Consider the following 27,970-nt stretch of genomic DNA (forward strand, 5'->3'; position numbering starts at 1 on the left):
ATCAGTAAAAATGAAAGTAGCTATTATTATTTGTTGATGTGTGTGTGTGTGTGTGTGTGTACATATTGAGAGATACATGCATAGTCTATGTCAGGCATGTCCAAAGTCCGGCCCAGGGGCCAATTGTGGCTCCTGTTCAAAATTCCAGTGGCTCTCTCTCTCCAGGCCTCCCCCTCCCTCTCTTGCTTCATTCCTTCTTCCCTTTCTTGAGCCTCCCTCCCTTCCTTCTTGGGCATCAGAGTCTCTGAAAAGGTGGTTCCTCAGGAGGAGAGAGAGATAATGACCTCGTGCATTCCTTCACCCCAATTACGTGGTTCCAGCCTTGGGCACCCCATTCCAGTGGCTCCTTGTCTCTCTCCCTCTTGCCCCACAACGTTTTCTTTATTTATTTGCAAAGGAAGACTCCCCAGTTGTCCTGATTGCCCCAGGTGCTCACTGCTGCTGCTGTGTTGCCGTTTCTGCTGCTGCATGGCTGGGAAGGATAGGCCACAGAGGTCAAGTGCCTGCCTGGCTTCCCTCCCTCCCTTCTTCTCCTCTCCACCCTGCCTACATCCCATGTTGCAGTCACTGTGTTTTCCAAAAAAGCTGCCCTTCCCTGTGGCTCCTCCCATGGGAAGAAAAGGGAAGAGCCAGGCAGCAACTATAAGCCGCCCTTTCCACAATCAAAAGCCTCCCGACAGATGGCCATGCCACCTCTGCTGAAAAATCTCCTGTGAAGGAGATCCCACCAGACTCTGAGGCAGGTTATGGCACTGAAAACATACTGGACTGGGCTGCGGTGCAGCTAGTTAGTAGCCAGCTGCATTAAATCACTACTGACCAAGAGATCATGAGTTCGAAGCTAGCCCGGGTCGGAGTAAGCTCCCAACCATGTAGCCCGAAAGACAGTTGCATCTGTCAAGTATGAAATTTAGGTAAAGCTTTATGCAGGGAGGCTATTTTAACTTATTTACAACACCATAAAACCTTCCAGCAGCATGCAATAGAATGAGGAAGTACTCCATCAAGATCTTGGTGTCACAAGTGGACGGTGAAGTGACAGCTCCCCCTGTGGCTGGAATCGAGAATTACCTTCATGGTGCCGGAAAGCTTGAATGTTAAATTGCCTCTGTGTCTGTCTGTATATTGAATATTGCCATGTATCTGTGCATTGTAATCCGCCCTGAGTCCCCTGTGGGGTGAGAAAGACGGAATATAAATACTGTAAATAAATAAATAATAAATAAATACAACAACAATCCTAATTAACTACCATTCCCATTGAAAGACTGGTATGTTTATGTTGGTTAAAAATTTTCTTCGTTTTATGTATTGTGTTGTTTTTTCATGGGCATTTTTTGGCATTACAAATAAGACATATGCAGTGTATGTAGGAATGTGTCCATGTTTTTTTCAAACTATAGTCTGGCCTCCCAACAGCCTGAGGGACCATGAACTGGGCCTCTGTTTTGAAAGTTTGCACACCCCTGGTCTACGTGATTCAGAAGATGAAAAAAGTTACATATGTTTACTGAAAAGCCTTTGTAAGGGAGCATGTGGAGTACTGGACTTATTACTGCAGGGTTAGGGCAAATGACGTGTGGCCTCAACCTGTTTGTGGCCCAAGTTCCTCCCTGGCCATTAAGCCTCCATATCCTATTTATTTTCTAAAAATTGAAAATGAGGAAACTACTCATAATGCAGCAGGACTATGGACTTTGTGCATGTGTGTGTGGTTGGCACAGGATGAAACAGCTGCAATGAGGTGCATTTGAAGGACTAGACAAAATATATTTGTTTTCCTGGAGGTAAGAGTGGCCTGTGGGACAAATACTCCTTTCCTCTTGTTTGTATGGAATATGTGGAATATGCCTCAAAACAACTGCCAACCCTCTGTAATCGCCAAACTGGACAGAAATGAGGTTGGAAAAATGGGTGGTTTAATTGAAAAGGTGACTTCCAGGTCACATTTGTAGCCAAAAATACCTGGATAGGGTTCAGGATGGTGATTGAAATCAAGTTGTCCTGCTTCATTTGTTCCTCTGCACTTGTGCTGCTGTGCACAGGCATCCAAGAAGCTTCGTTGCTGGAAACATTTCCTCTCAAAGCTTTTCCGTTCACAATTGAATTGGCAACAGAACAATCACCATCTTGGAGGCGGTTTAGCTCGGAGTCTAACTGTTGACTTGTTTTGTTCTGAATAATTATGTTTTCTTGTTTCATTTTTGGCCTGGATCAAAAAAGCCAGTGTAGCTATGCCCTCGGAGAATAGTCTGTCCAGTGGGATTTTCAGTCTCTAGGCCAGGGGTCCTCAAACTTTTTAAATAGAGGGCCAGGTCACAGTCCCTCCAACTGTTGGAGGGCCGAATTATAATTTGAAAAACAACATGAATGAACTCCTATGCACATTGCACATATCTTATTTGTAGTGCAAAAAACACTTAAAAGCAATAAATAATTAAAATGAAGAACAATTTTAACAAATATAAACTTAGTATTTCAATGGGAAGTGTAGACCTGCATTTGGCTGATGATCTAGGATTATTGTTGTTGTTGTGTGCTTTCAATTAGTTTCAGACTTAGGTTGACCCTGAGCAAGGGCCAGGTAGATGACCTTGGACGGCCGTATCCAGCCCCTGGGCCTTAGTTTGAGGATCCCTGATCTAGGCCATGTTACAGACTTTCACCTCAGCTTCAGAGGTGTGTGTGTGTGTGCGCATATGCACTTTTCCTTTTCCTCACCTGTCCCACTTAGTTATTTTAAATGTTATATCTCTTTTATGTGAGAATATCAAGTACCCTTCAATATATTTTTGTTGCCCTTGTCTTTTGTTCTCTAGCTTTTTGTGGCATCATTTCAAAACTCTCTCTGTTCTCAGCTGTTTTATATTCAGAATGTGCTTTAATATTGTATCTCAGATAACAGTAATTTTTCTCACCATGACGTATTCACCCTAATTTAAGTGCAGAAGTGTCACAAAACTCAAATCAGCCTGGGTAGCACTGCTTGGCAATATGCACCGTCCTTGGTCCTGAACAGCACTGAGTTCTGCAGAAATTCCTTTCTTCTTATTGTTGTTCTTGTCTTTGTTGGTATGAAAAGGAAATGCAGACATGCAAGTGTCATGACTGGCTATTTCTCTTTTCGTTCTCCAGCCATAAATACCTAAACTAAGTTTTAGGATATTTCCTACTGGAACCGAAGGAGGAGGAAGCTGCTCTTCCAGTCTGTGGGTTAGGGAGAGAAACCGAATGCAGGCTGAAGAATGTTTGCCTTCTGTTTATGTGGGCAGGCCCGTAGCCAGGATTTCATTTCGGGGGGGGTGTGTGTGTGAATTTTTTTAGGGGGGGGTCAGGGGGGCTGAGTTTCGGGGGGAGGGGCTGAGTCTGAGTGAAAGAGTGTCTAGCCTAGCAAACCCTTTGTATCATTACCCCAATACCCCCATGCATATGGGATATATTGAGTATGGTGATCAGATCATGATATGAAAAAACATAACAGTTTAAATAATGCACCAGTAAGGCCTTTTCGCGAACCACCATGAGAATTTCGGGGGGGGGGGGGGGGGGGCTGAAGCCCCTCAAGCCCCCCCCCCCCCCCAGCTACATGCCTGTCTGTGGGACTAGCATTTTAGTGCCTTTCTCATCCTCTTACCTCTGTGTGTATCTGTTTCCATCTCACTTCCACTGTCTCTGTGTGGATCAGCTGGAGATCTTACACATTGATGATAACAACAACAATAACAATAACAGCAGCAACAACAATACTTTATTTATATTCTGCTCTATTTCCCTGAGGGGACTAAGAGCGGATTACAACATACACAGATATGCAAAAATTTAATGCCTTTAATACAGTGGAATGACAATGACATACTAACACACAGAACAAAGGTAAAGGCTTCCCCTTTCATTTCCTGCTTTCTGGAGGCAGTTCTCAACTCTGGCCATAGGGAGGTTCTCTTGTTCCATTTCCAAGCTGAGGAGCCTGTTGTCCATAGACATCTCCTGGTTGTGTTGGTGGCATGGCTGCATGGGCACCTTTATTACCTTCCCTCCAAAACGGTACCTATTAATCTTCTTACATTTGCATGTTTTCGAACTGCTAGGTTGGCAGAAGCTAGGGCTAATAGTGGGAGCTCGCCCCAACCTGTGGCTTTGAGCTGCCAACTTTGAGGTCAGCAGATTCAACAGTTCAGTGGTTTAACTTGTTGTGTCACTGCGGCGCAACACTTTTAAATTTTATTTGGCATTGAGTTTTAAAGTTATAATGTTTTCTTCACTGCAGTTATACTTCTGAACTTTTCTATGAGGGCAAATTGATGGCAAGTGGAAAACAGCCAGCACACAAGGATTTCTACCCACTCACTTTCTTCACAGCACGAGGAGAAGATGTGCAAGAAAAAAACAGTACTGCTTTTTACAACAATGCTGAGGTAGCACTTGGGTTTCACCTTTAATTGCTTTCTTGATCATTGTAATTTTTGCTGCATGTCATTAACTTAGCTCTCCCAGAAAGCTTTTATTTTATGCCTTCAGTGTTTTAGATGATGATCTTAAAAATGTTAATTTGGAAATTAGTATGATTTGTCAAAAGCCTTTTCACATGACTGCTTTAATATTAGCTGCCGCAGTTTTGTATTTCAGCTGTATTACTCTTTGGCAAAATAATATTGACAATACGAATTGTGGCTTCTAAATATAAAGTAGTCTTGTAAGTGGAAGAATTAGATAGCCCTTCAAGCTGGCTGATTGTAAAGCAGTATGCAGGCCCCAAGAACCCCACTGCCATTCAATTTTTCACAGTTCTGTTCTTGACAAAAAGAAAACAAAATTTATTCTTAAAACACTTGAAATAATAAAGCTCTAAATCCCATTGGACTAATAGAAAATTGGTTTGTTTTTTTTGGTAAAACATAGAGTAATTTGAACAATATAATTTTGTTGTTTGTTTCTATATATTGGAACAGCCACTTTTTTATTGTCTTGGCTATTTTGATTTCCTGAAAATACATGTGCATCATAACATCTCAGAAATTCTGTTACTTAGCAGTCCTTTCTCTTATAATTTTCCATCAACAACATTCAGCCATATTTTGTATTATCATTGCTTTCAACATCATGCTAAATCAGATGGGCAGCATTTCCACAGATCATACAGCTGCCTAGTCATGTCCAAAACCTAAAAATCTAGAGGCGCCTTGCCATCTTCCTTTGGCAGGCTTTTTGCACCCTGCTGTTTTTTTGTCAATACCTTTCCCTTTGATTTAAGACACATCTTTGAACTGCTGGGAACTTACAAACCAGCTTTTAAAAGTCTGTCTGATCCCTGTGTTTTAAAAGCAGCTTTTAAAAAAGCCTGCTTTCCTAGGTTTTCTGAGTTTTTCTTCTTCTTTGGAGCAGTGTCATGATCATTATTTTATATTCTTTTGAAGTTTCTTATCTGTTTTTTCCCACGAGACACAAAAACCCCATGAACACAGTTGTGCTTCTCTCCTCCTTCCCTCTCTCTTCTTCACACAAACATAAACACACACACACACACATCTTTCTTCCAAAGGATGCTGCTCCTTTCAGCTACTAACTTCTGCAGGACCATTATTGTGATCAACTAGAAACAGAGGAAATGTGCCTTTCATCCATTTGTTATATTTTGGAGTAAATTTGAATTTTCTATTCATGTGATAATTACATTTTGCTCAAGATCATGTCAGGTACCATTCGCTATTACATCAGCTATTCTCCTTTTGGCCATTGGCGAGCAGCTCATATATCAACATTGATTGACATCTCTACACATTTGTGTCCCTTTGGATGAGTCATGTGTAGTCAAAGCCAGATGCCAATAAATATTGATATATGAGCTCCTTTCTACTGCTGCTTTCAAATGTGTATGTTGCTTCGAGAAAGTCCTATGCTACTTCCATTAAATGGAACCCAAGAACTAAGAACATTCATTACAGAAACATGTTGGAAAGCCAAAGCCTCTCTTAACTCAAATGCTAGGCTTTTTTGGGTCCCATATTGCTATAATGTGCTAGAAACAATCTAGATAGAACAGTGGTTCTCAGCCTGTGGGTCCCCAGGTGTTTTGGCCTACAACTTCCAGAAATCTCAGCAGTTTACCAGCTTTTAGGATTTCTGAAAGTTGAAGGCCAAAACATCTAGGGGCCCACAGATTGAGAACTACACTGATCTAGAAGAATGCACAGAACATTTTGTAAAAGGCATGATGAAGACTGGGCCCCCTTCCACACTGCCCTATATTCCAGGATCTATCTTCTTATCGTAGATTGTCTGGTAGTTTAGACTCATATAATGCAGTTTAAAGCAGATAATCTGGGATCAGATCCTGCGATATAGATCATTGTAGCTCCAGCTCGTCTCCCTCTCTTCTGCAGCTCTGTTGGTGTCTTATTTTCCTTTTAGGAGTTTTAGCCACAGGCACCTTCTACACTGCCCTATATAATCCAGATTATCTGTTTTGACCTGGATTATATGGTAGTGAAGACTCATAATCCAATTCAAAGCAGATAAAGTTGATTATCTGCTTTGATAATCTGGACTATATGCAGCGTAGAGAAGTCCTTTGATTTTGGAAGATGACAGCAACTGTGTCTGCACCAGATAATGCGCAGCCCGTCGACAGATTATTATTTATCATGTGGAGAAAAAATTTGCATATTAGAAAAGATGCTGAACCCATATTTCTTCAATATAGACTCCCCTTCAATTAGTTCTCCATCTAGATATGACAGCAACTACTGTTTTTTAAAGAATGTATGATTAAATCTTGACCCCTTGTTCCTTCTCCCAAAAACTGAACACAATATGTGTGCAGAGAAAATGGATCTAGTTTTCTCTTCTGTTGGAATACATTTTAAAAACAAATTTCACAGATTTGCCAGCTAGATTAACTCAACCATAACATTGCATCAAAGCCTGATAGCAAAGAAGTTGTGAATCTGGCAAAGGATTCTCCTTCCCCAATAATGCTAATATTCCCACCTCATTATACCCCCTTAAGGGTTTGTCTGCTCGATCCACCTCAATAATGCCAACATTTCCTCCCACTCTCCATTATACCGTATTAAGGGTTTGCTCTGATCTGATGACTTAAACACAATGGCAGAATGTTCCTTGGTTGTGCATAGTCTTGACTAAGGCAGATGTGTAATAGACATTGTCTTTGAATTGAGTGTTTCCCTATAAAACCCATGAGCATTAGCAGCTGCTTTAAACCAAGTCAAATCATCAGTCTATGTTGCTCAATGTTTTACCGACTTACAGCAGCTTTCAGGATTCCAGGTAGGAAGTTTTTTTTAAAAAAAATCTGGAAAGTTTAATACTTTTTATTCATTTTTGAGTTGCCCTTCTCAGTTGTCCAAGGTGCCTCTCTAGCCAGCTATTTACAAAAATGTCAAGTATGGTTATGGTGAGAGATTATACATACAATAGAAGGTTTATAATTTATTCTGATCTCGTGGAGTGTTAGCAGTGCATATGGTCATTTTCAAAGTTCTGTTATGTAGATTTTAAAATTTCATTATGGAGAAGAAGAGTATTATTTACAATATCGGCACTTCCCTCTGTCTTTATGATGTACAGCTTGTTTTTTTTTTTAATGTGCAAATATTGTTGTTCAATCTGAAATATTTGCTATTTTGGAAGAGGTTGCAGGAATTGAAGTGGTGTTGCTAGTTTTCAATCTGTTTTAGTGTCTGACCTGCCTCATGGTGGCCGGAGTATAGTAGAACTCATCTTGTGCAGTGGCACCTGAGAGTATATGAGGAGCACAATATTGCAGATCAATATTTTACAATTATTAAAATATTGATCTACAAAAATATTGCAGATCAATATTTTACAATATTGCATCATCACAGTACATGACATCTCATAGCAGACATGCTCCTCTATAGCAACTATGGTATTCCAGCATCTAAAAGGATGCACATTCTCCCATCCCACCACCCTAGTGAAATGGCAGTTTAAAGTTTTTTCAGCTAAATAAATCGGAGTCCCTGGTCGACCGACAGGTTGGTGGTTTGAATCCGGGCAGCAGGATAAACTGCAGTCTGTCGAACTCTAGCTTCTCATGCGGGGACATGAGAGAAGCCTCTCACAGGATGGTAAAACATCAACCATCTGGACGTCCCCTGGGCAATGTCCTTGCAGACAGTTAATTCTCTCACACCAGAAGCGACTTGCAGATTCTCAAGTCACTTCTGACATAAAAAAAGCTAAATGAATATAGTTTTGTTGACTGATGAGCTGCAGAATTCTGTATCACCCAGTTCTATGGTGAATGCTTTGTATTCTTTCAAGTCTTTGAATAAAGAGAAGACACATTTAATCAGAATGTATAATCTCCCATAAATATACATTAATTCCATCTAGTTTAACAATGGAAGTTGCAATTGTTTCTACTTTGTTTTAATTGTCTTAAGTGCGCACTGATTTCAAATCTTTCTGATTATGTATAACAGAATGCATGGGTGATATTGGGTATTGTGGTAAACATGCCTAAAAGCTATGTTGTAAATGTCTGGAAGTGGGGTAGTTTATTTGTAGATGAATTAATATTGTAAAAATGCTTACATAATATGCTTCTCTTACATCTTCTTTTGAAACATTACTTTTTATCCAAAGGAATAAAACCAGCCTTTTAAAATTCTATTCTTGATTCTTCTTAGTATGATATGAATTTCTCCTTTCAAGGTGTTTGAAGTGGTGGAACGTGTTGAAGAATTGAGGAGAAAGTGGCCAGTTGCCTGGGGAAAATTGGATGATGGCAGTATAGGTGTTGTAACACCATATGCTGATCAAGTGTTCCGAATTCGGGCAGAGCTTCGGAAAAAGCGATTGTCTGAAGTCAGTGTTGAAAGAGTGCTAAATGTTCAGGGTAAGTAGCACATGAACACCTGTGGTTCTGTGAACCGAGCTGAGAATTTGAAAGCATTCCCACAGTATCAGCTGCTTTCTGTGTTTAGTAGTTTATTCAGGATCCAATTGTAAAAGAACATGATTACAAAGAGTTTTTTCGTTGAGTTTGTATTTTGTGGTAACTTAAGTAATACGTGGAATATAGGCATGGTTATAAGTATAAAAGCCAGAGTTATAGAAGCACCTTTTCCCCTTGTTTGTAGTTCATTTCCTCATACATTATACGGCATACATATTATTTTTTTCCAGTATATCATGAACCAGTACCATATTGGTTACAATGTTTCTTTCTTTCCCGAAAACACCAGAGATTGGCACCTGATGGCTTCTGGTCTCATGGACCCCCACTTTGAGTGACATATCCCTATTCATTTTGTGTGGCTTTCTCCATCTCATGCCTTCTTTTTAACCATTGTGTTGTTAATCTAATTTAGATAATACATCCATACTTGTATTGTCTATATCAGCAAAAAGGATGTACCTTGAAACTGGATTCTTATCTCTCTCCCCCTACTGAATCTCTTTCATAGCATTCTGATTCTTGCAATGAGGCACTTTGTCTTATAACAAGTTAGCAAAATATGCGGTTCCATTTTACATGTATATGACTATGTATGGGTAGATGAGAATTGAAAGAAATATATCTTGCACAACCTAAATATATTTCTGATAAAAGAGAAATGATGAAAACCTCACCTGTAAATGTGTCTTTATTTTTATCCTCTGAACACAGCGCTCTGTAAGTGAGGAATAGCTATACTCTTGCCATAATTACATATATTAATTAAGTCAGTCTGTGAAACCATTAGATGCCTATATGTGCAAATATATATATAGCTCAAATAGTTCTATACTTTCCCTTTTTCTTCAGGAAAACAATTTCGGGTGTTATTTCTCAGCACAGTACGAACACGGCATACATGCAAACATAAGCAAACACCAATAAAACGAAAGGAGCATTTATTGGAAGATTCAACAGAAGATTTGGATTATGGTTTTCTGTCCAATTATAAACTTCTCAACACAGCCATCACGAGAGCACAATCCCTAGTAGCTGTGGTTGGAGATCCTATTGCTTTATGTTCCATTGGAAGATGCAGGTACACCAAACATGTGGTATGAGCAACCAGTAAATAGTAGTGATGAAAATATTTTATATTTAGTAATTGAGAGTTCATTATTCAGAAAGTAATTCATGTCAATGTATAGTGCTCTGCCGACATTGAGTCTTTGTCTTTTTCAATTAGTTTGTGATCAATGTAGAGCTTTAGAAGCAAAACAATATATGTCCTTGTACCCTTTACTGATGCTAAGATCTTTCTTAAAGATCTGAATCCTTTTTTGATTTATCAGGTAAAGCTAAAATTATGCTCTAGCAGCAGTCTCTTAGTCTACTTGCCTCTCTCTCTCTCTCTCTCTCTGTGTGTGTGTGTGTATGTGTGTATGTATGTATATTCTCCCTCAGTTTTATAGTGTAGAAATGTCATGTTTTAATGTCTTTTCATGAAAAAAGCTTTCTTGCTAATAAGAAAAATAGCATATCACAGAGAAGCATTCTCAACTAACTTTTCTTCTGACTTGCTGGCTTTTTGTGTATATGTGTGTAAGTGCAGTGTGTGAGGAAGGAGCTTTTGAGTGTGTTGCCTTATGTACACAGAAACCAGTCAGAAATCATGCCGTTGAGGAAAAGATGCTTCACATGTTTTTATATCATATTCAGATCAGTTTCCAACTTTTACCCATTTTTTATTTTGTGTCAAAAGCATTGCATAAATAAACAAGTATAAAACTGATAAAATAGGGGGAGCACAAGTGGTTAAATAATTTTAGATCCAAAACGGGCAACAACCACATTGTCTGTAGCTTTCAACAATTCTTCCTCTGTGCATGAGGCAGGGCATTGCAGGCAAGCATACAGATGTGGAGTTCTTTGTTCTGCTCCACAGTCACATGACATGGAGGCTGTTTCTAGGTAGTGTTATTTAGCCAGGTTGTCTTTTGATCTGCCTACTTCACTTCTAAGTCTGTATGGGGACTTTCAAGTTGCCCATTCTTGGTCTTGCCCCTGGAGAAACACTCTCATGGGAGGGGGGGGGGGAGAGGGGCATCCAGTTGGGATTTCCTGGTTTAGCTGCCCAGAGGGATACTCTTGCTGTTGCTGGGGAAACATTAATAGAAGTGATGCTTCTCATGAAGCTTTTCCTTGATTTGAGTCTACTGGGAGGAAGCTGATAGCATACAGTGAGTGGCTTTCACAGTGTTCAACCTTTTTTCTCTTGCAGTTGCCAGCAACTTCCCATCGCACATCCCGGGGGGGGGGGGGGGGGGCAAATGCCAGATAGGTTATAGAGTCTATGAACAGGTATAGGTTTGAGACATCCTGTGATTATTCTACATGTTTTGTTCAGTGCTATATTCACCTGCTTCGCTTGGGCAGACTTGTGCCAAACAGAGCAGGCATATTCAGCAGTTGAACAAGACAGCTTCAGGGCTGATAATCTTATTGTTTTGGGTCTGCACCCCATGCACTTCCAGTAAGTTTCTACAGGATGTTATTGTGTGCAGCCTTTACCAAGTAAATAGCATCATTGACCAAAATTAGATGACATCATCCATATGATATCTTTTTCATCCCAGGCACAGCATTTTATTTTTGAAGAATCAAAACATGACCTTTGTTGTGACGCCACTTGGGTTCCTGATCTGTGTTTTGGTTTAAGCAAATGAGAAGGTGAAAAATGTGACGTGGTTTCAGTAATCTAGAATATTTTGAGTGTAGTTTTTCATGGTTATGACCCTTTTAATAAGAATGTGGAGTAGGCATTCCTTCTAAAGTACACGAAATGTCATGTCCTGGATGAGAATTTCCTATGTGGCAGGCAGGACAAAGAACACTTTTTCTTGGTCACATAATATGAAAGTGTGATCAAGAGATGCTTAACTGCATGATTTTGTGTCTTTTACATGTTTATCTTTTAGAAACGTTGAGAGAAAAAAGGGATACAGAATAAATAGATACATTTGATTCTGATATAAGTTTAAAATCACAGTACAACCCCTGTATCCCTAGGGGATTTATTCCAGGACCCCTCATGGATATACTTTGATTGAGGACATACCTCAGAATTGTCCTGGGGAAACTAAAGAGACCCACAAATGACTGGAGTGGAGAAAAAAAATTGGAGCGTGGATAAGTGAAATCATGGATATTGAATCTGTGGATGAGAAGCCTGTCCTGTGTCATCATTTTCAATGTTGAGTTGGTGCGAAAACATAGGCAGGGGGAATTCATTAATACCTCAGCATAATATTCTTATACTAAATAGAAAAATATGGGAATATGCTGTGATTTCATATTTGTTGTATGTGTGGGGATGTGTGTATTGGAATATATGTAAGCAAAAGCCACCATAAAACAGATGGTTCATGTTTTATAAGCAAAATGCTTAAAGCAGAATCTGTTCCACTTGTGTCCTTTTTACTCAAATAAACAATTCAACTGAGTTGTACTTCTTGTATAAAGGCCATACTTTCGAAGTCATGCTCAGTTTTCATCAATTTCTGAGTTGCAGATCGTGTGTGTTGTTTTTAGCACGATGCTGTTTTCATATGGGAAATTCCACTTGCTCTGATAAAAAGAACAATAAAAATTTGGCTTTCATAAATGTTCTAAAATCTGTCAGAGTACTGTAAATAAAAATAATCTGCAGCAATAATATGCCTAGGCCAAAGTTCTTTTGATGTGCTAGATTAAACAAAACTTAAAAATAGTGTATATTGCATAGCAGAGCTGACAGATTTTCGCTTCTTTCTCCTTACAATTCTATTGTAAGTGTGTTATGAGTGAAGAAGCTGCCTGGGGTGTTGTGCAAAGCAAATATGCATAGTTTTCTGGAGTTCTGATACTAAGCTTGATGGCTATATTAATACACTGTAGGCAACTGTCAATAAACTTTCCTAATGCCTGAATATTGATGTTTATTTTATTTCGTATTTTTGCAATCAGCACTTGTCTCCAAATAAAATGGTTCAGAGGGATATACTGAAATATTGTATAATGTTCTATTCAAAGACTAAATTTGGGAAATGTGCATGTAGCAAACAAGTCTATCCCATTTTGTACTGGCTTCTTTTAGGAAATTTTGGGAAAGGTTTATCGCCCTGTGCCATGATAATGAAAGTCTTCACGGCATCACGTTTGACCAGATCAAAGCTCAGCTGGAAGCTTTGGAATTAAAGAAAACCTATGTATTGAACCCACTGGCTCCTGAATTCATTCCACGAGCTCTGCGACAGCAGCATTCATCTAACACCAGTAAACTACTGCAATCTCCCCCCAAGGTAATGTGTCCGCTATGATGAAGTTGTTGAGAGCAATCAAGTATCTGTCAAGAATAAAATGAACATATCGATTCTATTGTTTCTTTGCAATAACATACTGTAGGAACATCACTGGACTCCAAGATCACATTGTGATGTAATGCAGTAGAATGTACAGTGTGCTGGGGTTAGTTCCACAGATTTTGGATACCAACATTTGTGAGTCCTCGTGTCCCATTATATACAGTTATGTAGTAATACGTTAGGGGCCCCTTGGTGGTGCAGGAAATTAAAACATTGAGCTGCTGAACTTGCTGACCAAAAGGTTGGCAGTTTGAATCCAGGTAGCGGGGTGAGGTCCAGCTTTTAGATCCAGCTTCTGCCAACCTAGCAGTTCAAAAACATGAAAATGTGAGTAGATCTATAGGTACTGCTTCTGTGGGAAGGTAACAGTGTTCCATGCAGTCATGCCAGTCACATGATCTTGGAGGTGTTTATGGACAACACTGGTCTTGGAGATGGAGATGAGCATCCTCCCCCCAAGTTGGAGTCAACTAGACTTAATGTCATGGGAAACCTTTACCTTTTACCTTTAGTAATATGTTGTCCCCTATATAGAATGGCAAATGACGCAAATGAGTGCCAGGAAAAGCTTGATGGTCAACGAAAGTGAGAAAGTTGGCTAAAGACGTAATTGCAGTAATCCAGCCAACAGCTGTTAAAATGGATATATGAAATGATAGTTACTATCTTACATTTTGCAGGAGAATATCAGGGTACTTTGGTTGTTCTTTTCCTGCATGGCAGTGGGGTGGATTGGATGGCTCATGTGATCTCTTCCAACTTCTATGATTCTACTGATGTAGAGGCAGTCCCCAAGTTACATACATTCGACTTACAAATTACTCATAGTTAAGAATGGGGGTGAGACAACAGGAAGTGAGAGAAATCTATCTCTAGGAAGGAAAAATCACTCTGGAAAAGTTATCATGGAGAAAACCACGTCTCCACTGATGTTTTGTCACCAATACAAATATCAAACACACACACACGTGTGTGTGTGTGTGTGTGTGTGTGTGTGTGGAGTAACACTTAGAAAATGTACCTGTTTTGACTTACATACAAATTCCTCTTAAGAGCAAACCTTTGGAATCATCTTGTCTATAACTTGGGGACTGCCTGTATAGTTTTTAGGCATGTTCACCAAAATATTCAACATCACCTCTCTATCCTGTTATACATACTCAGAAACAAACCTACAGAACCTATCTTGTCTCTAACTTGGGGACTGTCTATAGTTCCCTTTTACTCATTGTGGTGCTAATATAGGGACTTGGGGACTGTCGGTATTTCCCTTTTACTCATTGTGGTGCTAATATAGGGATCTTCAGGATGCCAAACATCTTTCTTTTACAAAGTGGTGATAAACTGTTCCTAAGGGAATTAATAGTGGCAGGAATGATGAAAAGTTTGCAGTGCCCCCTCCAATGTGTTTGGGAATAATAATGTTGAGCTCTTACATTTAGTTAACCGGGGACATTAGTAAAGAAGATATATTACTTTAATTGATCATGTTTTCAGTTTTAACTAAAAGGGGTTGGCTTCAATCCTCTAGGAAGCACCCCCCCCCCATCTCCTTTTTTAAAAAATAGCTTTTTTCAAGTTATCCTCTATATCAGTTTTTCAAATTAATGATATTTTGATTCACATTTTTCAGATTTTACTTGACAGAAAAGAAAGAAAAAGCTTTTTCCTTGGCTGTCGTTTGGCAGAAGAGTTCTCATAATTGGAAAAATTAATTTAGTTTATCAAAATTCATTGCCTTCTGCAGTGAAGCTTTTAAAAAGTCTTGATGATGCATTGAAATGTTAGGCTTTTAGGAAATGGCTTGCCTCAAAATTACTTTTCACTTTCAAGATCCATATATTAATAACATCCCCATTTCAAAAGAGGGTTTTTAAATGGTGTGCACTTTGGAGTCAGAAAGTTTGTCCTCTTGGTTTTTAATTAGTAATTAGAAATGCATAATATTCTGACATGCATTTTAGCATAATAGAAAAAAAAATTGAGACTTAACGGAATTATGTTAAAGGGATTGATCATAAAATTCCAGTTGAAACCTACAGTCTTCCCAAAGACTTATTTTCTTTCTTATCTCATTGACACAGCAATAAAAGAATTGATAAATACATGTTCAGTGGCCAACTTTCAAGTGGCCAGCACATTTGAATTTCAACCTAGGATCTGAGGAAAGAGTGCAGGGTTTTAGTGCTTCTTTTATAACTCCATACATGATTGCTTATGAAGTCTGGGAGAAATATCCAAACACAACCAGTATGTTAGAGCTATGGTTTAATGGTAATGGTGCTAAATATGCCACTAGATTTCTATATCTATATGAATAAAAATGTAATGTTCGTTGGTGGGATTAACATAACTCAAAAACCACTGGATGAATTGACACCAAATTTGGACACACTACACCTCTCAGGCCAACAAGTGACCATCACTCATAAAAACACTGAAAAACACAACAGAAGAGACTTAAAAGGCCAAAAAAACCCCCCGAAAAAAATTACAATGCATGCGCAAAACCACATATATACACAAACACACATATATACACATATATGAACTATATTTGCAAAACGTCTGTTCAAGCACTTTTCTTTACAACTAAAGCAATGTTGAAGTAAACCTCCCTGCTTGTAGGATAAAGGGAATAAAAGAATACCTCCTTAATAAAACAGCGGCTGGGATGTCAAGAGTCTGTGTATAGAAGGGGAAAATATAGGATGTGCTGTGGAAGGCCTTCATGGGGTGTTGTGTAGTCTCCGAGCTTTGTGGCCATTTTCTTGCAGCATTTTCTCCTGACATTTCTGCTGCATCTGTGGCTGGTATCTTCAGATGGTCCTCTGAAAATGCCAGCCACAGATGCAGGTGAAATGTCAGGAGAAAATGCTGCTAGAACATGGTCACATAGCCCGGAAACCACACAACACCCCAAAATATAGGATGTGTCAAATAGATGGACCCGATTTGAAATCACTCGATCTCTGCAACCATAAACCACCCAGGAATAAAACCCTTATCCCTTGAATGGGTGGATCATAGAGTTACCACAAGATTATTTATTTACTTATTGACAGTATTTAAATTCTACCCTTCTCACCCTGTAGGTGACTCAGGGCAGATTACAATGTACATATACATGCAAACATTCAATGCCATAAACACATAACATATATAGACAGACACACAGAGGCTATTTAACATTCCAGCTTTTTCATGGGGTATTCTGGCCACCAGGGGAGCTGTCGCTTCACCATCCATTTGTGACACTGATGAAGTACTTCCTCATTCTTTGCATGCTTGTTGGAGATTTTTATAAGTGGTGCCTAAATTTCCTACTTGACAGGTGCAACTGTCTTTCGGGCTGCAAAGGTCGACAGCCGTTTCTAATGCACAAACAACCTACAACATAAGATATGTTTCCAGCAACAAAGAAGTAGGAACTCAGAGCCTACTATGTCATAATCCCTCTCCCCCCCCCCCCCCAACAAATATGTATGTTCTCACCGAGCTGTCTTATAAATGTGAGGAAGGAATTTATCCTTCTGGAGGCACCATTTAAAGGCTCCAGGACTGCCTTCAACCTATTGCTTTCAATTGAGCCATTATCTCAAGGAGCACTAAGCAAGGTAATGGCTCAGTCTGGCTCTCTATACCTGGGGAAAGTGAAGACATCACAAATTATCCAGAAACTGCTATTTCAATATGTCTAGTTAACTGTGAAGTGACAGCTACCATGGAAGCTGTTATATTAATCTTACTTTTCCCAGTGAGGTAAGGTGACAGATTTTGGTTGCCTTTTCAAAAGGAAAGAGGGGGATTATGAAATAATAGTAGGCTCTGAGTTCCCACTTCTTTGTTGCTGGAAACATACCTTTGGATACAAGCTAATTCCTTGATGATTGTCACGGTGAGGTATCAGACAGGTGCCAGGGGAAAAAAGTAATGTGACCTATTTATAAAGACATTGCGAAAGTGAATGCAGTTCTTCCAATAAGAAATGCAAAAAGAAGTTACCTTAAAATAATTTTTTTGGTAGCTGTTTATCAGCAAAGCCAGAATGAATCTAGTTTAATGTTATCAACTAAAGCTTTGACAGATTGGAGTTAAAAAACATTTCTTTTATAACTTTTAATACAAGTCCGCTTGATCTAGAAATCAACGAGTGACTACAGGCATTGAACTCCACAAAACTATTTTAAAGAGCAAAATGGCATTGTAAAAGGAAAAAAGAAGGTTGAAAATATTATTACCTCCCCTTTTTCTGGTTATTTATTTATCGTGTCATCCGCAACCAGAACATTGTATTACATTTCTAACAGAACAAAACAAACAAACAGATAAAAAAAAATAAAAAAACCCACACATTTTGCAGGCTTGGTAGCTGATTAAATGTCCTTTGACCAGTATCTGGCCACTTGGAGTGCCTCTGGTGTTGCCTTTTTCTGGTGGTACAGTGTTAGGTTAGGGTCAGGTAAAAGATATGAACAAGACAACTTTGCAGATCCTTTTGTTCAAAGGCTGCCTGCTTAAATTTAAATGGTTATTTTAAAGCAAATATGATAAATGACAAAAGCAAGTTTGAGGGCTTCTCTCTTATGTACTTGTAAAAATATAAAAGATACGAAGGTTCAAGGTTAAAGAATATTTTAGGTTCTACACTTGATATATCATTTGTTTTCTTTGCTTATAAACTTTAGAAGGCAATTTTGTATCTTCTTGTTATAGTTAGTTAAACAGTAGGGAATTTGTCTTAATCAATTTTATATATCAATTTTAATATATCCATTTTATATATTGACCAGTATTGACCACAGATTAATGTGGTGTGACTTTGGAAAACTGCATAGATCTTTTCCTTGGGGGGAAGCTATGTTCTTAAACATCAGTGATTTATACAATTTAGTGCCTAACAACATAATGAAAAACAGGCCTCAAGAAGGCCTTAATCTTCCTGACTACTTTCCGCTTCTCCCTGGTTATTGCTGTTTAATGCTAAAAGTCACAATTGCATAACAGCACAGAATGTTGGGTGTAAACAAGGGGAAAGGTCAGTAGCTAGGAATTTTTGATGGTGTGGCCAACACAATTAAATGAGAAATTATATATGTGTGTGTATTAAGAAGAACATCTGTGCTATACTTGAGTTTATTTAGCCTCACTTGATATTAAATAAATATGCAAGTTGTATTTCTTTAACTCTGGTTCACTTCTTTTTAAAAGGTGAAAGGCCATCATCATAACCAGAATGACCATTTCCAGAACGACGGAATTGGTAAGTGTCGAGCAATGTATTTATTGTTGATGCAAATCAGTTCTTATGATTGATTTGACATTTGCTTACTTTCTCAATGAAAGTAAGCAGTGGGTTTTCAGGAAAAAGAAATTGCCCTTCTCAGGTTATTATGTAGGACAGGGGAGGATTGACCAAGTGGGTAAAGGAGATCATCAGTGCCTTTTTACATCAATGTAGGATTCCAGAACATCCAAATGAGGCAGTTGTAATGACTCTGTTGAAAAAGCATTCTTTGACTCATTCTGTTACGTATAAGTTCTATATTTGGACAAGATATTTGATTGTATAGTTGCCTCATTCCTCTAGGGTTCCTTGATGAGATGGGTTATCTAGATGCATTTCAGTCTGTCTTCATGGTTGGTTATGAGATGGAAGCATCTCTGGTCATATAGGATGGCCTGTGCTGGAAATTTGATTGATAAATATATTCCTGTTAGTTCTGCTGGACCTCTCAGTTCAGTTTTTAATACAATCAACTGTGGGGATCTGCTGAACGAGCTCTCTGGGATGAGTCTTGGAGATATTGTTCTATGTTGGCTTTGCTTCTGCTGGAAAGGGGATGACCAAAAGGCAATGCTGGAGGGTCCTTGTTCAGCTTTTTAACTAGTGGCTTATGCTGTCCCTTGGGGTTCTGTTTTGTTATTCAACAGACCACTGGGAAAGGTTGCCCAGAAGCCTAAGTATGCTGATAATACTGAACTCTGTTTCTCTTTTCTGCCAAACTCCAAAGAAGATATTTTGATTCTAAACTGGTGTCTGGTATCATCAATGCACTGAATGACAGATATCAAACTAACATTTAATCCACAAGAGACATAAATGCGCTTATTTTGTCGGGTGTCGCAAAGTATGCCAGAGGATAGGGATTCAAACTGTTTTGATTGGGGTTACTCCCCATGAAGATGCAGTTTTGCAGTTTGAGTGTACTCAGCCTTGATTTGGGATGCCTAGAGTTCTGCAGTGGCAAGGAGTTCATTACTGCTCACATAAAATCAGTGTGCTAGTGGTGGTGATCCTAGATCTGATGATTATATATGCTATAGTTACATGCTATTTTGATTGTTGCAAAGTGCTTTATTTGGGTATACCTGAAAAGTGTTCAGAAATTTCTGTTGGTACAAAGAGCCTCAGTTAAGTACTGCTGATTACAGGAATCATACAACGTATTTTGTACAGAAACCCTACAGTGCTGGTTATGATCTATAAAGCACTATACATCTTCAGTCCAAGTTACATCCCCATATGAGCTGGAGCCTGAGATTGTCAGAAGATGCAATTTTCTGAGCTCTATCACCTATAAAACTATGGCAGGTAGAGACACAAGATAGGGCCTTTTCGGTAATTACTCCTAGGCTTTGGGAATCTATTTTACTGTTCATCTTTTCTGTGGGTTTTGATGTATTGTACATATGTTAATTTGCAAGTTGCTTTGAGTCCATTTTGGTAGGATGAAGGTGGAAGATGAATTAATTTTGCAACAGTTACTCTCATTATCCCTCACCATAAGCTATGTTTTTTTAGAGTGAATGGGAATTATAGGCCGACATTTAATGTGCCACATGTTATCTGCTGGTGATCTAAGTAAGGCTTTATTGTAAAAGCCTGCTATATATAATAGTGGAATAATGGAATAGTGCTCCTTATACATATGAGGAAATATAGACCACATTGACATATTGATTTTGTTTCAGACAGAATCTCATTTTTAATCATTTTACTGTGTGAAGTGTTTAGAAAATAAGAGTTTTACTGTGGAGTTTAGGACTGTCATACAATGACTTTCACATCTTTTTTTTTGGTTTTCTTGTTTATTTTCCAGTTCAGCCTAATCCTTCTGTCTTAATTGGAAATCCTATCAGAGCATACACACCTCCACCTCCACCACCGCCGCCTCCTCCTCCACCTCCACCACCACCACCACCTCCTCCTCCTCCTGGGCCTCTTCCCAACCTTGGAAAATCACCTAGTCCTGTTCAAAGAATAGATCCCCATACTGGGACAAGCATTCTTTATGTTCCTGCCGTTTATGGAGGAAATATGGTCATGTCTGTGCCTTTGCCAGTAAGTATACATTTCTACCTAATGGCAGCCTCTTCACCCTGAAACCATTTCTTGTTGCTATGCTTAAAATGTGATCATCTCTCCATATGTCCTTTGACCAGTAGCTGGCCACTTTGAGTGCTTCTGGTGTTGCTTTGTTTCTGTTAGAAATGTAATATAATTGACTGGTTGCCCTGACATGACAAATAAATCTCTCCATATTACTTAGGGGAAGATTGGGAAATGCTAGGGTATAGAAGTGTGCACAAAGCCCAAAAACTATACAGTTTTCAGCTTTCTCTCTCTCCTTCCCCCCACCCCCAGTTCCATTTCCCAAGAAATTCCCAAAATCTGGAACGGGGTGCCATTTTTGTTTCAATAAGATTTGGTCCATTGGTGCCAATGGGGAGACTTTAGAGACTCGTTTGTCTGCCATTTTTAGACCTATCAGGATGAAAATTGCCTCACTTGTAGGCCACATGTATGACGGCCAAGTTTCAGAATGTTTCAATCCATTGGTGTTTGGGAATTTTAAAAAAGTTTTTACCATAACATTTTTTAAAAACACACACACACACAAGAGGGGGTTCTGGGAATTGAAGTCCCAACCAGTGCGTGCCACAAGAGGGGAGGAGAATGGACACAGTCAACTAGGTCTCTAATTGGCTGAGAAAGAAACGTGAGAAACAGAGAAAAACCTCAGTTCTCATTATGTCCTTGGAGGAAACGCAGAGGCTCCTTCACTGCAAAGTGCTGCTGGGAAAGTGAGTTCCCAGTGGGGCCGTCTTTTGGAGGAGAAACCTAGAAAAGCCTTTCCCATCTTTTTTTGCCTCTCTCTACCTCTCTCTGGCCTTATTTACCTCAAGCAAGTGCTCCTCCTGTTGGGACCATAGGGAAGGGATGGAGGCGGTTTCCGGGAACTGGGCAACATGTTGGTAATGGTCTAGTGCATTGGCCATCACACAACTCACTACGGTTCCTTGGAGATATCTGAAAACAGATGTCCTTGAACAATTTCCTCCTAGCACCTCAGTTGTTGCCAAAATTGGCTCTCTCTGCCAAATTGCTCTTCTGTATTATAAAGCCCTCCATAGCCCTTTCCCTAGAACATCCTTTCAGAAACAGGAGGAAAGAAAGTTTTCTTTTACAGCAATATTGCAGTTTATTCAAACACTTGTTGACAGTGGTCAGCCATTGCAGTGGATCCTGCCCAATTGCTAAGGATCATTAACAGTCAGGTTATGGGCTGAATAAGGTAATAATAATTAGTTTAGGGTAATGTATACACAGGATATTTATTTAAAGGTTAAATCTTACCTCGTAAAATTTAAAATCCCTTATACTTGAGTATAAGCCGACCCGAATATGAGCCAAGGGACCTAATTTTACCACAAAAAACTGGAAAAACTGAGGGTATAAGCTGAGGGTGAGAAATGTAGCTGCTACTGGTAATTGTCGGTAAATTAAATGTTTTTGAGTATTTACACAAAACTGTAATTTAAGATAAGACTGCCCAACTCTGTTTTCAACATTATTCTAACCTCCTTCAATGTAATTGTGCTTACCTATTACCTATAATGATAGAATAAAATAATAAATGTAATAACATGTAATAAAAATAATAATAGAGTAAATAGTGGAAATTTAATAATAATAGTAATAATAATAATAATAATAATAATAATAAAGTAATAAATGCATTAATAACAATAGAGTAAAATAATAAATGCAATAAATAATATAATACAGTAAAATAATGTAAATGTAGTAATAATAGAGAAAAATAATAAATGTAATAAAATAATACTAATAGCAAATAATAAATAACCTTGACTCGAGTATAAGCAGAGGGGATTTTTTTCAGCCTAAAAAGGGGGCTGATAAACTAGGCTTATACTCGAGTATATATGGTAAGTGTTTTCCAGTGCTTGTATGTTTGTTAGGATGTCCTTCTTTCATTCCACAGTAGACACTTTTTAGCATTTAGTTGTGTTCTTTCTTATTGTAGATTACCATGTCAACCACTGGAATTAATCGTGTGTGGTCTGATGCATTTTCCACTAATTTAGCACCCAGCTTTACCTCAGTTGATCCTGTTAAAACATTCAGTTCCTGTTTCATCTCTCTATATTAAGGGTATTAATGGGACCCAGCCCTTGTGACATTTCCCACTTTTTCACATTTGTGATCTCATTCCCTAGGCTTTCCATGACCTCACAGAAAGGTCTGGCACACTGTTTACAAAACACTAATTTCAGAAGGGATCAGTATATCGAGGCTGATAAATTTGATATTCTTATATATCACCATTTTGTTTTATTTTTGGACTTATCTTACTAACATCTACTTGGAGTTATTCCCATTCAGTCCATATGGCACCTTTTTTGCTAATGTAGTGAAACCTTTGGCTTCCATTTATTTTAGTGGTTTTCTAAAAACTTTTTTTTACTAATTAGGTTACCAAGAGGCATAATTTAATGGATACAGTGAAATGAAACATGTTGCTTAGCAGCTGTATCTTTGTAATGATGGCTTGCTTTCTGTTAACATACCCAAATAATGTAAATACTTGTTTACTCATATAATTGTAATGTAAGAAAAGCTATTTTTATTCCTGTGGGGAATAAGCTTATATGTAATTAGTACCTGATCCTTTATAGTTAATGAGATGTTATAAAAAGAAATATATGCACAATTGTTTGTGATTATACAAATTTTTATCTCAGGAACCAGATGGCTCAAAGCTAAAGTCCACCAGATTAGTCTGAAATGTTTAAATTGGTGTAAAGGGGCTGTTTTGAAAACAACATAATGATTGTTTTAGGTAGTTTATTTAAACTAAAAAAAACATTGAAAAGAAATCATTGGTAAAAAGTGTTTCCTATCATTTTGGCTGAGGGTAGTTGTAACACTTCAACTTGTCCAAAATGATGCATCTGGAGTTTTGAGTGAGGCCATGTACAGGGACCATGTGAATCCTTTGTTAAAACAGATTCATGAGTGATTCATTTGTCTCTATAAAAGCCCTAAAACTTTAGATCCCTTTCATTGTTTTTTTATCTTATGAACCCGATTTGGTTTTAAGATTGTTTGGGGGGTTTCCCTATTGCTCTCAGCCTTTAAGACATGCTGAATGTGTATATAATAGAAGGGACTTCCTTGGAAAATGGAAGAATTTTCTCTAGTTGGAGTGTCTTAACCAAAGATTTAAGAGCTGGAGCTCCCAATGGTGCAATGGGTTAAACCCTTGTGCCGGCAGGACTGCTGACCAAAAGATCGGCAGTTCGAATCCAGAGAGCGTGATGAGCTTCTGCCTGTCAGCTCCAGCTTCACATGCAGGGACATGAGAGAAGCCTCCCACAAGATGGTAAAACATCCAGGCGTCCCCTGGGCAACGTCTTTGCAGACAGCCAATTCTCTCACTCCAGAAGCAACTTGCAGTTTCTCAAGTCACTCCTGACACAAAAAAGAAACCCAAAGATTGAATGGCCCACTATTAGGCATACTCCTGCTGTGGATTTTATGCCTTTATGACTCTTCTTGAATTCTTTCCAACCCTATTGTTCTCTAATTTTTTGGATGGATCACAGACTCTGAAACTTCTTGCTAAGAGAGGATAGACTCTGATACCTTTTTATTACAAGGCATATAAACCTTTATTCAAACATTTGGAACTTAAGTTGAATACTTGTTCATGGGAGATATGCTGTTGTTACTTATGCCGCTGCTCCTCTTCCTTCTTCTCTTTCTTCTATTTATTTCTATCCCACTTTTCCCTTAGACTCAAATCAGCTCACAACATTAAAAAAATACAATTTAAAAACCAGCAAAATATAAATATTAAAATAGAACTAAATACTACAATTATTAAATTCCCATTTGCTAATCCCATTAAAAAAAGTAAAAAAACAAAAACACAAGCAATATCTCTCTTCTAGAAACCCTCCTATATTTTTTTTTTACTAAAGTACAACTAAGTAGTGGGACAACAACAACATGAGCTATAATTAAAACTAATTGTAATTATTTTTAAAGCAACCTGAAATATTGTTTAGTGTAGGGCACTATCTTCCAGGTTGTCATTGCTCATAAATCTCTAACCTATATTGTGGGATTGCAAGGTGCCATGCAAGTCAAACAGCATGGACTATTTAAAACAATTTCAAATTTAAAAGGATTAAAGAATAAGACAGGCTAAAACATAATGTAACAAGTTGAAACAAGGTAACAGATTTAAAAAGATAAAACCATGTATGCACTGATTTACTTTAAAGCATTACATTTTAATGCTGTTTCATGACTGTGGGGTCTGGGAGACCTCCTTATGGGCCACATGTTGTCTGTCCTGGGTGTAGAGGGAAGGGGTACTAGGATAGAATAAAAGGTGGGGCTAGCAGTGCAAAAAAAAATTCTATTTACCCGCAGAGAAGGATCAATAGAAAGAAAAGTGCCAGCAAGGATATCCTTGATTGTGTTAGGATAAGTGGAGTTGGTAGGGATATAGGCATTTAAGTGGCATTTGTTCAATGGGACAGAGGTCTAAGACTTGTCCTGCATTTACTGATTTTTAAAAAAAACAATTGATTTAGTGTTGTTTTTTTAAACGAGTTCATAATTTTTTTACATGGCTAACAATGATGATATGCCACACTTCCATGCGACAATTTAATAGTTTGACACAAATAATCATTACTTATGGGAAAAGAAAAAAAAAATATTTTTTCTAATATGAACTTTTTAATTAATTGGAACATTTCCATGTTCTTTCCTTCTCTTTTCTACCTGTATAGTAAAGACATGTAGGCTATATGTTTTTTATTGTATAAGAAACATCAGAATATTTCAAGTGTAGCAATTTTTGTCTTTGTGACATTCAAGAGATAAATTGTTTCCCTTAAGAGATAAATATTCTATGCTACAGAAGCATTGCAATTACTAAAAAGTTATCTTTATCATAGTAATGTAAGGATGTGTCTAACCATAAAAAGTTGACTGCCTATGATGATGTTTAGTGTAATTTCTCATTATTTAATGTTATGGCTTTCCTTAAATATTTAACCTTAGGCCCTAATCCTGGAGTGTGAGTAGATTCATTAATCCGCATACTTTTCTGTCATGTTTCTTTGTAAATTCAGTGGAGTGTCATGGAATTGAGACACTAAAATGATGAAAAGATGTATTGAAACATCTGTTCCTTTTACCCTCCTTTTACTATTGTGCTTTATATTTTTCTAGTAACACACATGCTGTTCTTTGGTTTCTGTAGTAGAAACAACCTCCATTCATTTTTGAAATATATTAAGTTGTCTTCTCAGAAAGCAACATGGTGAAACCTGAAACCAAGTTGTGTCTTTACCTGCCCTCCTGCCTGTTTTTGATTCATCTTCTTGCACTAATGATTTCTAGCCTTTTTATAGACAAGTGGATTCCCACAGTCATAATGCTATTTATATCCCTGTTCTTAAACATTTTGAAATAGTTTTGAAAATGCTCATACTGGTATATGAAGAGTTTTATCATTTGTACCTTATTAATCTCACAACAACCCAGTAAAGTATTCTAGGCTGAGGGATGATGAATTTTGCTCAGTTCATTAGTGAATTTCTAACTTTGAAACCCTTTTGTATACTAATATTCTTTGTTTCTGAAAGTATCCTCACGCCTCCTTGTTTTTTACAGTTGTTTTGTGGCCTTGCAGAATACTGTCGATTCTGTTTTCACTGGCACTGTATTTTTTAAAAATGTGCATACTTACCAAACTGTAAACATTGTTCATATTTTTTGTTACATAGGTCCCATGGACAGGCTATCAAAGTAGGTTTGCTGTTGATCCTCGAATCATTACTCATCAAGCAGCCATGGCATATAATGTGAATTTGTTACAAGCCCATGGACGTGGATCTCCTATACCCTATGGTCTTGGACATCATTCACCAGTCAGTATAGGACAGCAGCAGCTGCAGAATTCAGACAAAGAACAACTTGAACAAAATCGTACCAGTGAGTGGTTATATCTCTACATATTCCTGGCATGGCTCAGAAATTTAATTTATTTGTTTTGTCTATTGAAAATCAGTACACTGTATTATGAGAAAGCTAGCTGGAACATGTCATGTTCCATGCTTCTTGGTTGCAATAATTTAGACACCCTTTCTTAATCTCCCAGCTCTCTTTGTTCTGTCGCTGGCATATTCTTTATTGAGAAGATGAGGTTATTCTCTATGTCCTCCACTGGCATACAGAGTAGAGCAATAGTATATTATGTTTTGCTTCATTATTGAAAGAAGCAATGTTTTGGATGGAAGTTTTATAGAGCTGTCAGACAAAAACATGGACATGTAAATACGTCTTCCTGTCGTTTCTCTGAGTTAAAAAAAGATTGATATGCTCAGCAGGAAGCGACTACTGTTTGTCCAGAAACTGCGATACTCCTTGTATAGACAAAAGAATAAATAAATACTAAGATGATGTGGATTATTTTAAGGAAAAAATAATGCATCCACAAGTTAGCTAGATCCCTTTCCCGCTGATAACATGGAAAGGTGAAATAATAGTTTGTTTTCTGGAAAAGACAAGATATATTGGACCGGACTTGGACCGCTTTGGATGACAATTTTAATTCTGGTGATTTTAATCTGGCGAATGGGTTCTTAATGTATTTTTAGAATCATTTTAATTTTTGGATGTATTTATTATGTGTTTTATTTTATGTTTGGCATCAATTGTTGCCTGTTTGGAAGCCGTTCTGAGTCCCTCCATGAGAAGGACAAGGTATAAATGTTTTAAATAAATAATAATAAATAAAAAGAGAGAAAAATTACCTCTGGTAGACAAGACCCAGTGATTACCAACCACCCAAGGTTGAAGTTCAAAGCATCCTTTTCTCAGAAATATGGGTATGTGCCTTCAAGTTACCTGTGGACTGATGGTGATCCCATAATAGGGTTTTCTTAGGCAAGGAAAACTCAAGAGATGATTTTGCCAGTTCCTTCCTCTGAAATATAACCTACAGCACCTGATATCTGCATAGATGCAAGAAAAAAGTAAGGGTTATGCCTGCATAGTTTGTTTGACTTTCTGATTTTGAATTGGAGAATACGTCATCTGGGTCATAGGATCCTGGGCATGCAGGATATTCCCTAATACTGGAAGAGAAAAGAATGGCCTTTGCACATATAGCTGTCCTTTGGGCCATGTGCACCCCATAATAGCTTCATTGTTACATAAAGCAACAATTTTTAAATAAAAACGACAAATTGTACTTACTGCACTGATATTGGTAGCTCCATTGCCTTTCAATAAGTAGGCTTTGGCTTA

At 38.1% G+C, this 27,970-nt stretch overlaps 1 protein-coding gene across 3 annotated transcripts in view; it reads left to right on the plus strand.

The window, feature by feature from the left end:
* The window catches only part of HELZ (helicase with zinc finger), a 135,043-nt gene that overhangs the window by 80,991 nt on the left and 26,082 nt on the right, over positions 1-27,970 (plus strand). For all 3 annotated transcript variants that reach the window (XM_060763080.2, XM_060763081.2, XM_060763082.2), the window contains 7 exons: positions 4,268-4,415; positions 8,701-8,884; positions 9,797-10,025; positions 13,062-13,266; positions 18,541-18,592; positions 20,433-20,674; positions 26,446-26,653. In XM_060763080.2, coding sequence (XP_060619063.2) covers positions 4,268-4,415; positions 8,701-8,884; positions 9,797-10,025; positions 13,062-13,266; positions 18,541-18,592; positions 20,433-20,674; positions 26,446-26,653 — 1,268 coding nt within the window. The remainder of the gene's footprint in view (positions 1-4,267; positions 4,416-8,700; positions 8,885-9,796; positions 10,026-13,061; positions 13,267-18,540; positions 18,593-20,432; positions 20,675-26,445; positions 26,654-27,970) is intronic.

This window comes from Anolis sagrei, chromosome 2 (assembly GCF_037176765.1).
Source record: "Anolis sagrei isolate rAnoSag1 chromosome 2, rAnoSag1.mat, whole genome shotgun sequence".
NCBI classification, from domain to species: Eukaryota; Metazoa; Chordata; class Lepidosauria; order Squamata; family Dactyloidae; genus Anolis; species Anolis sagrei.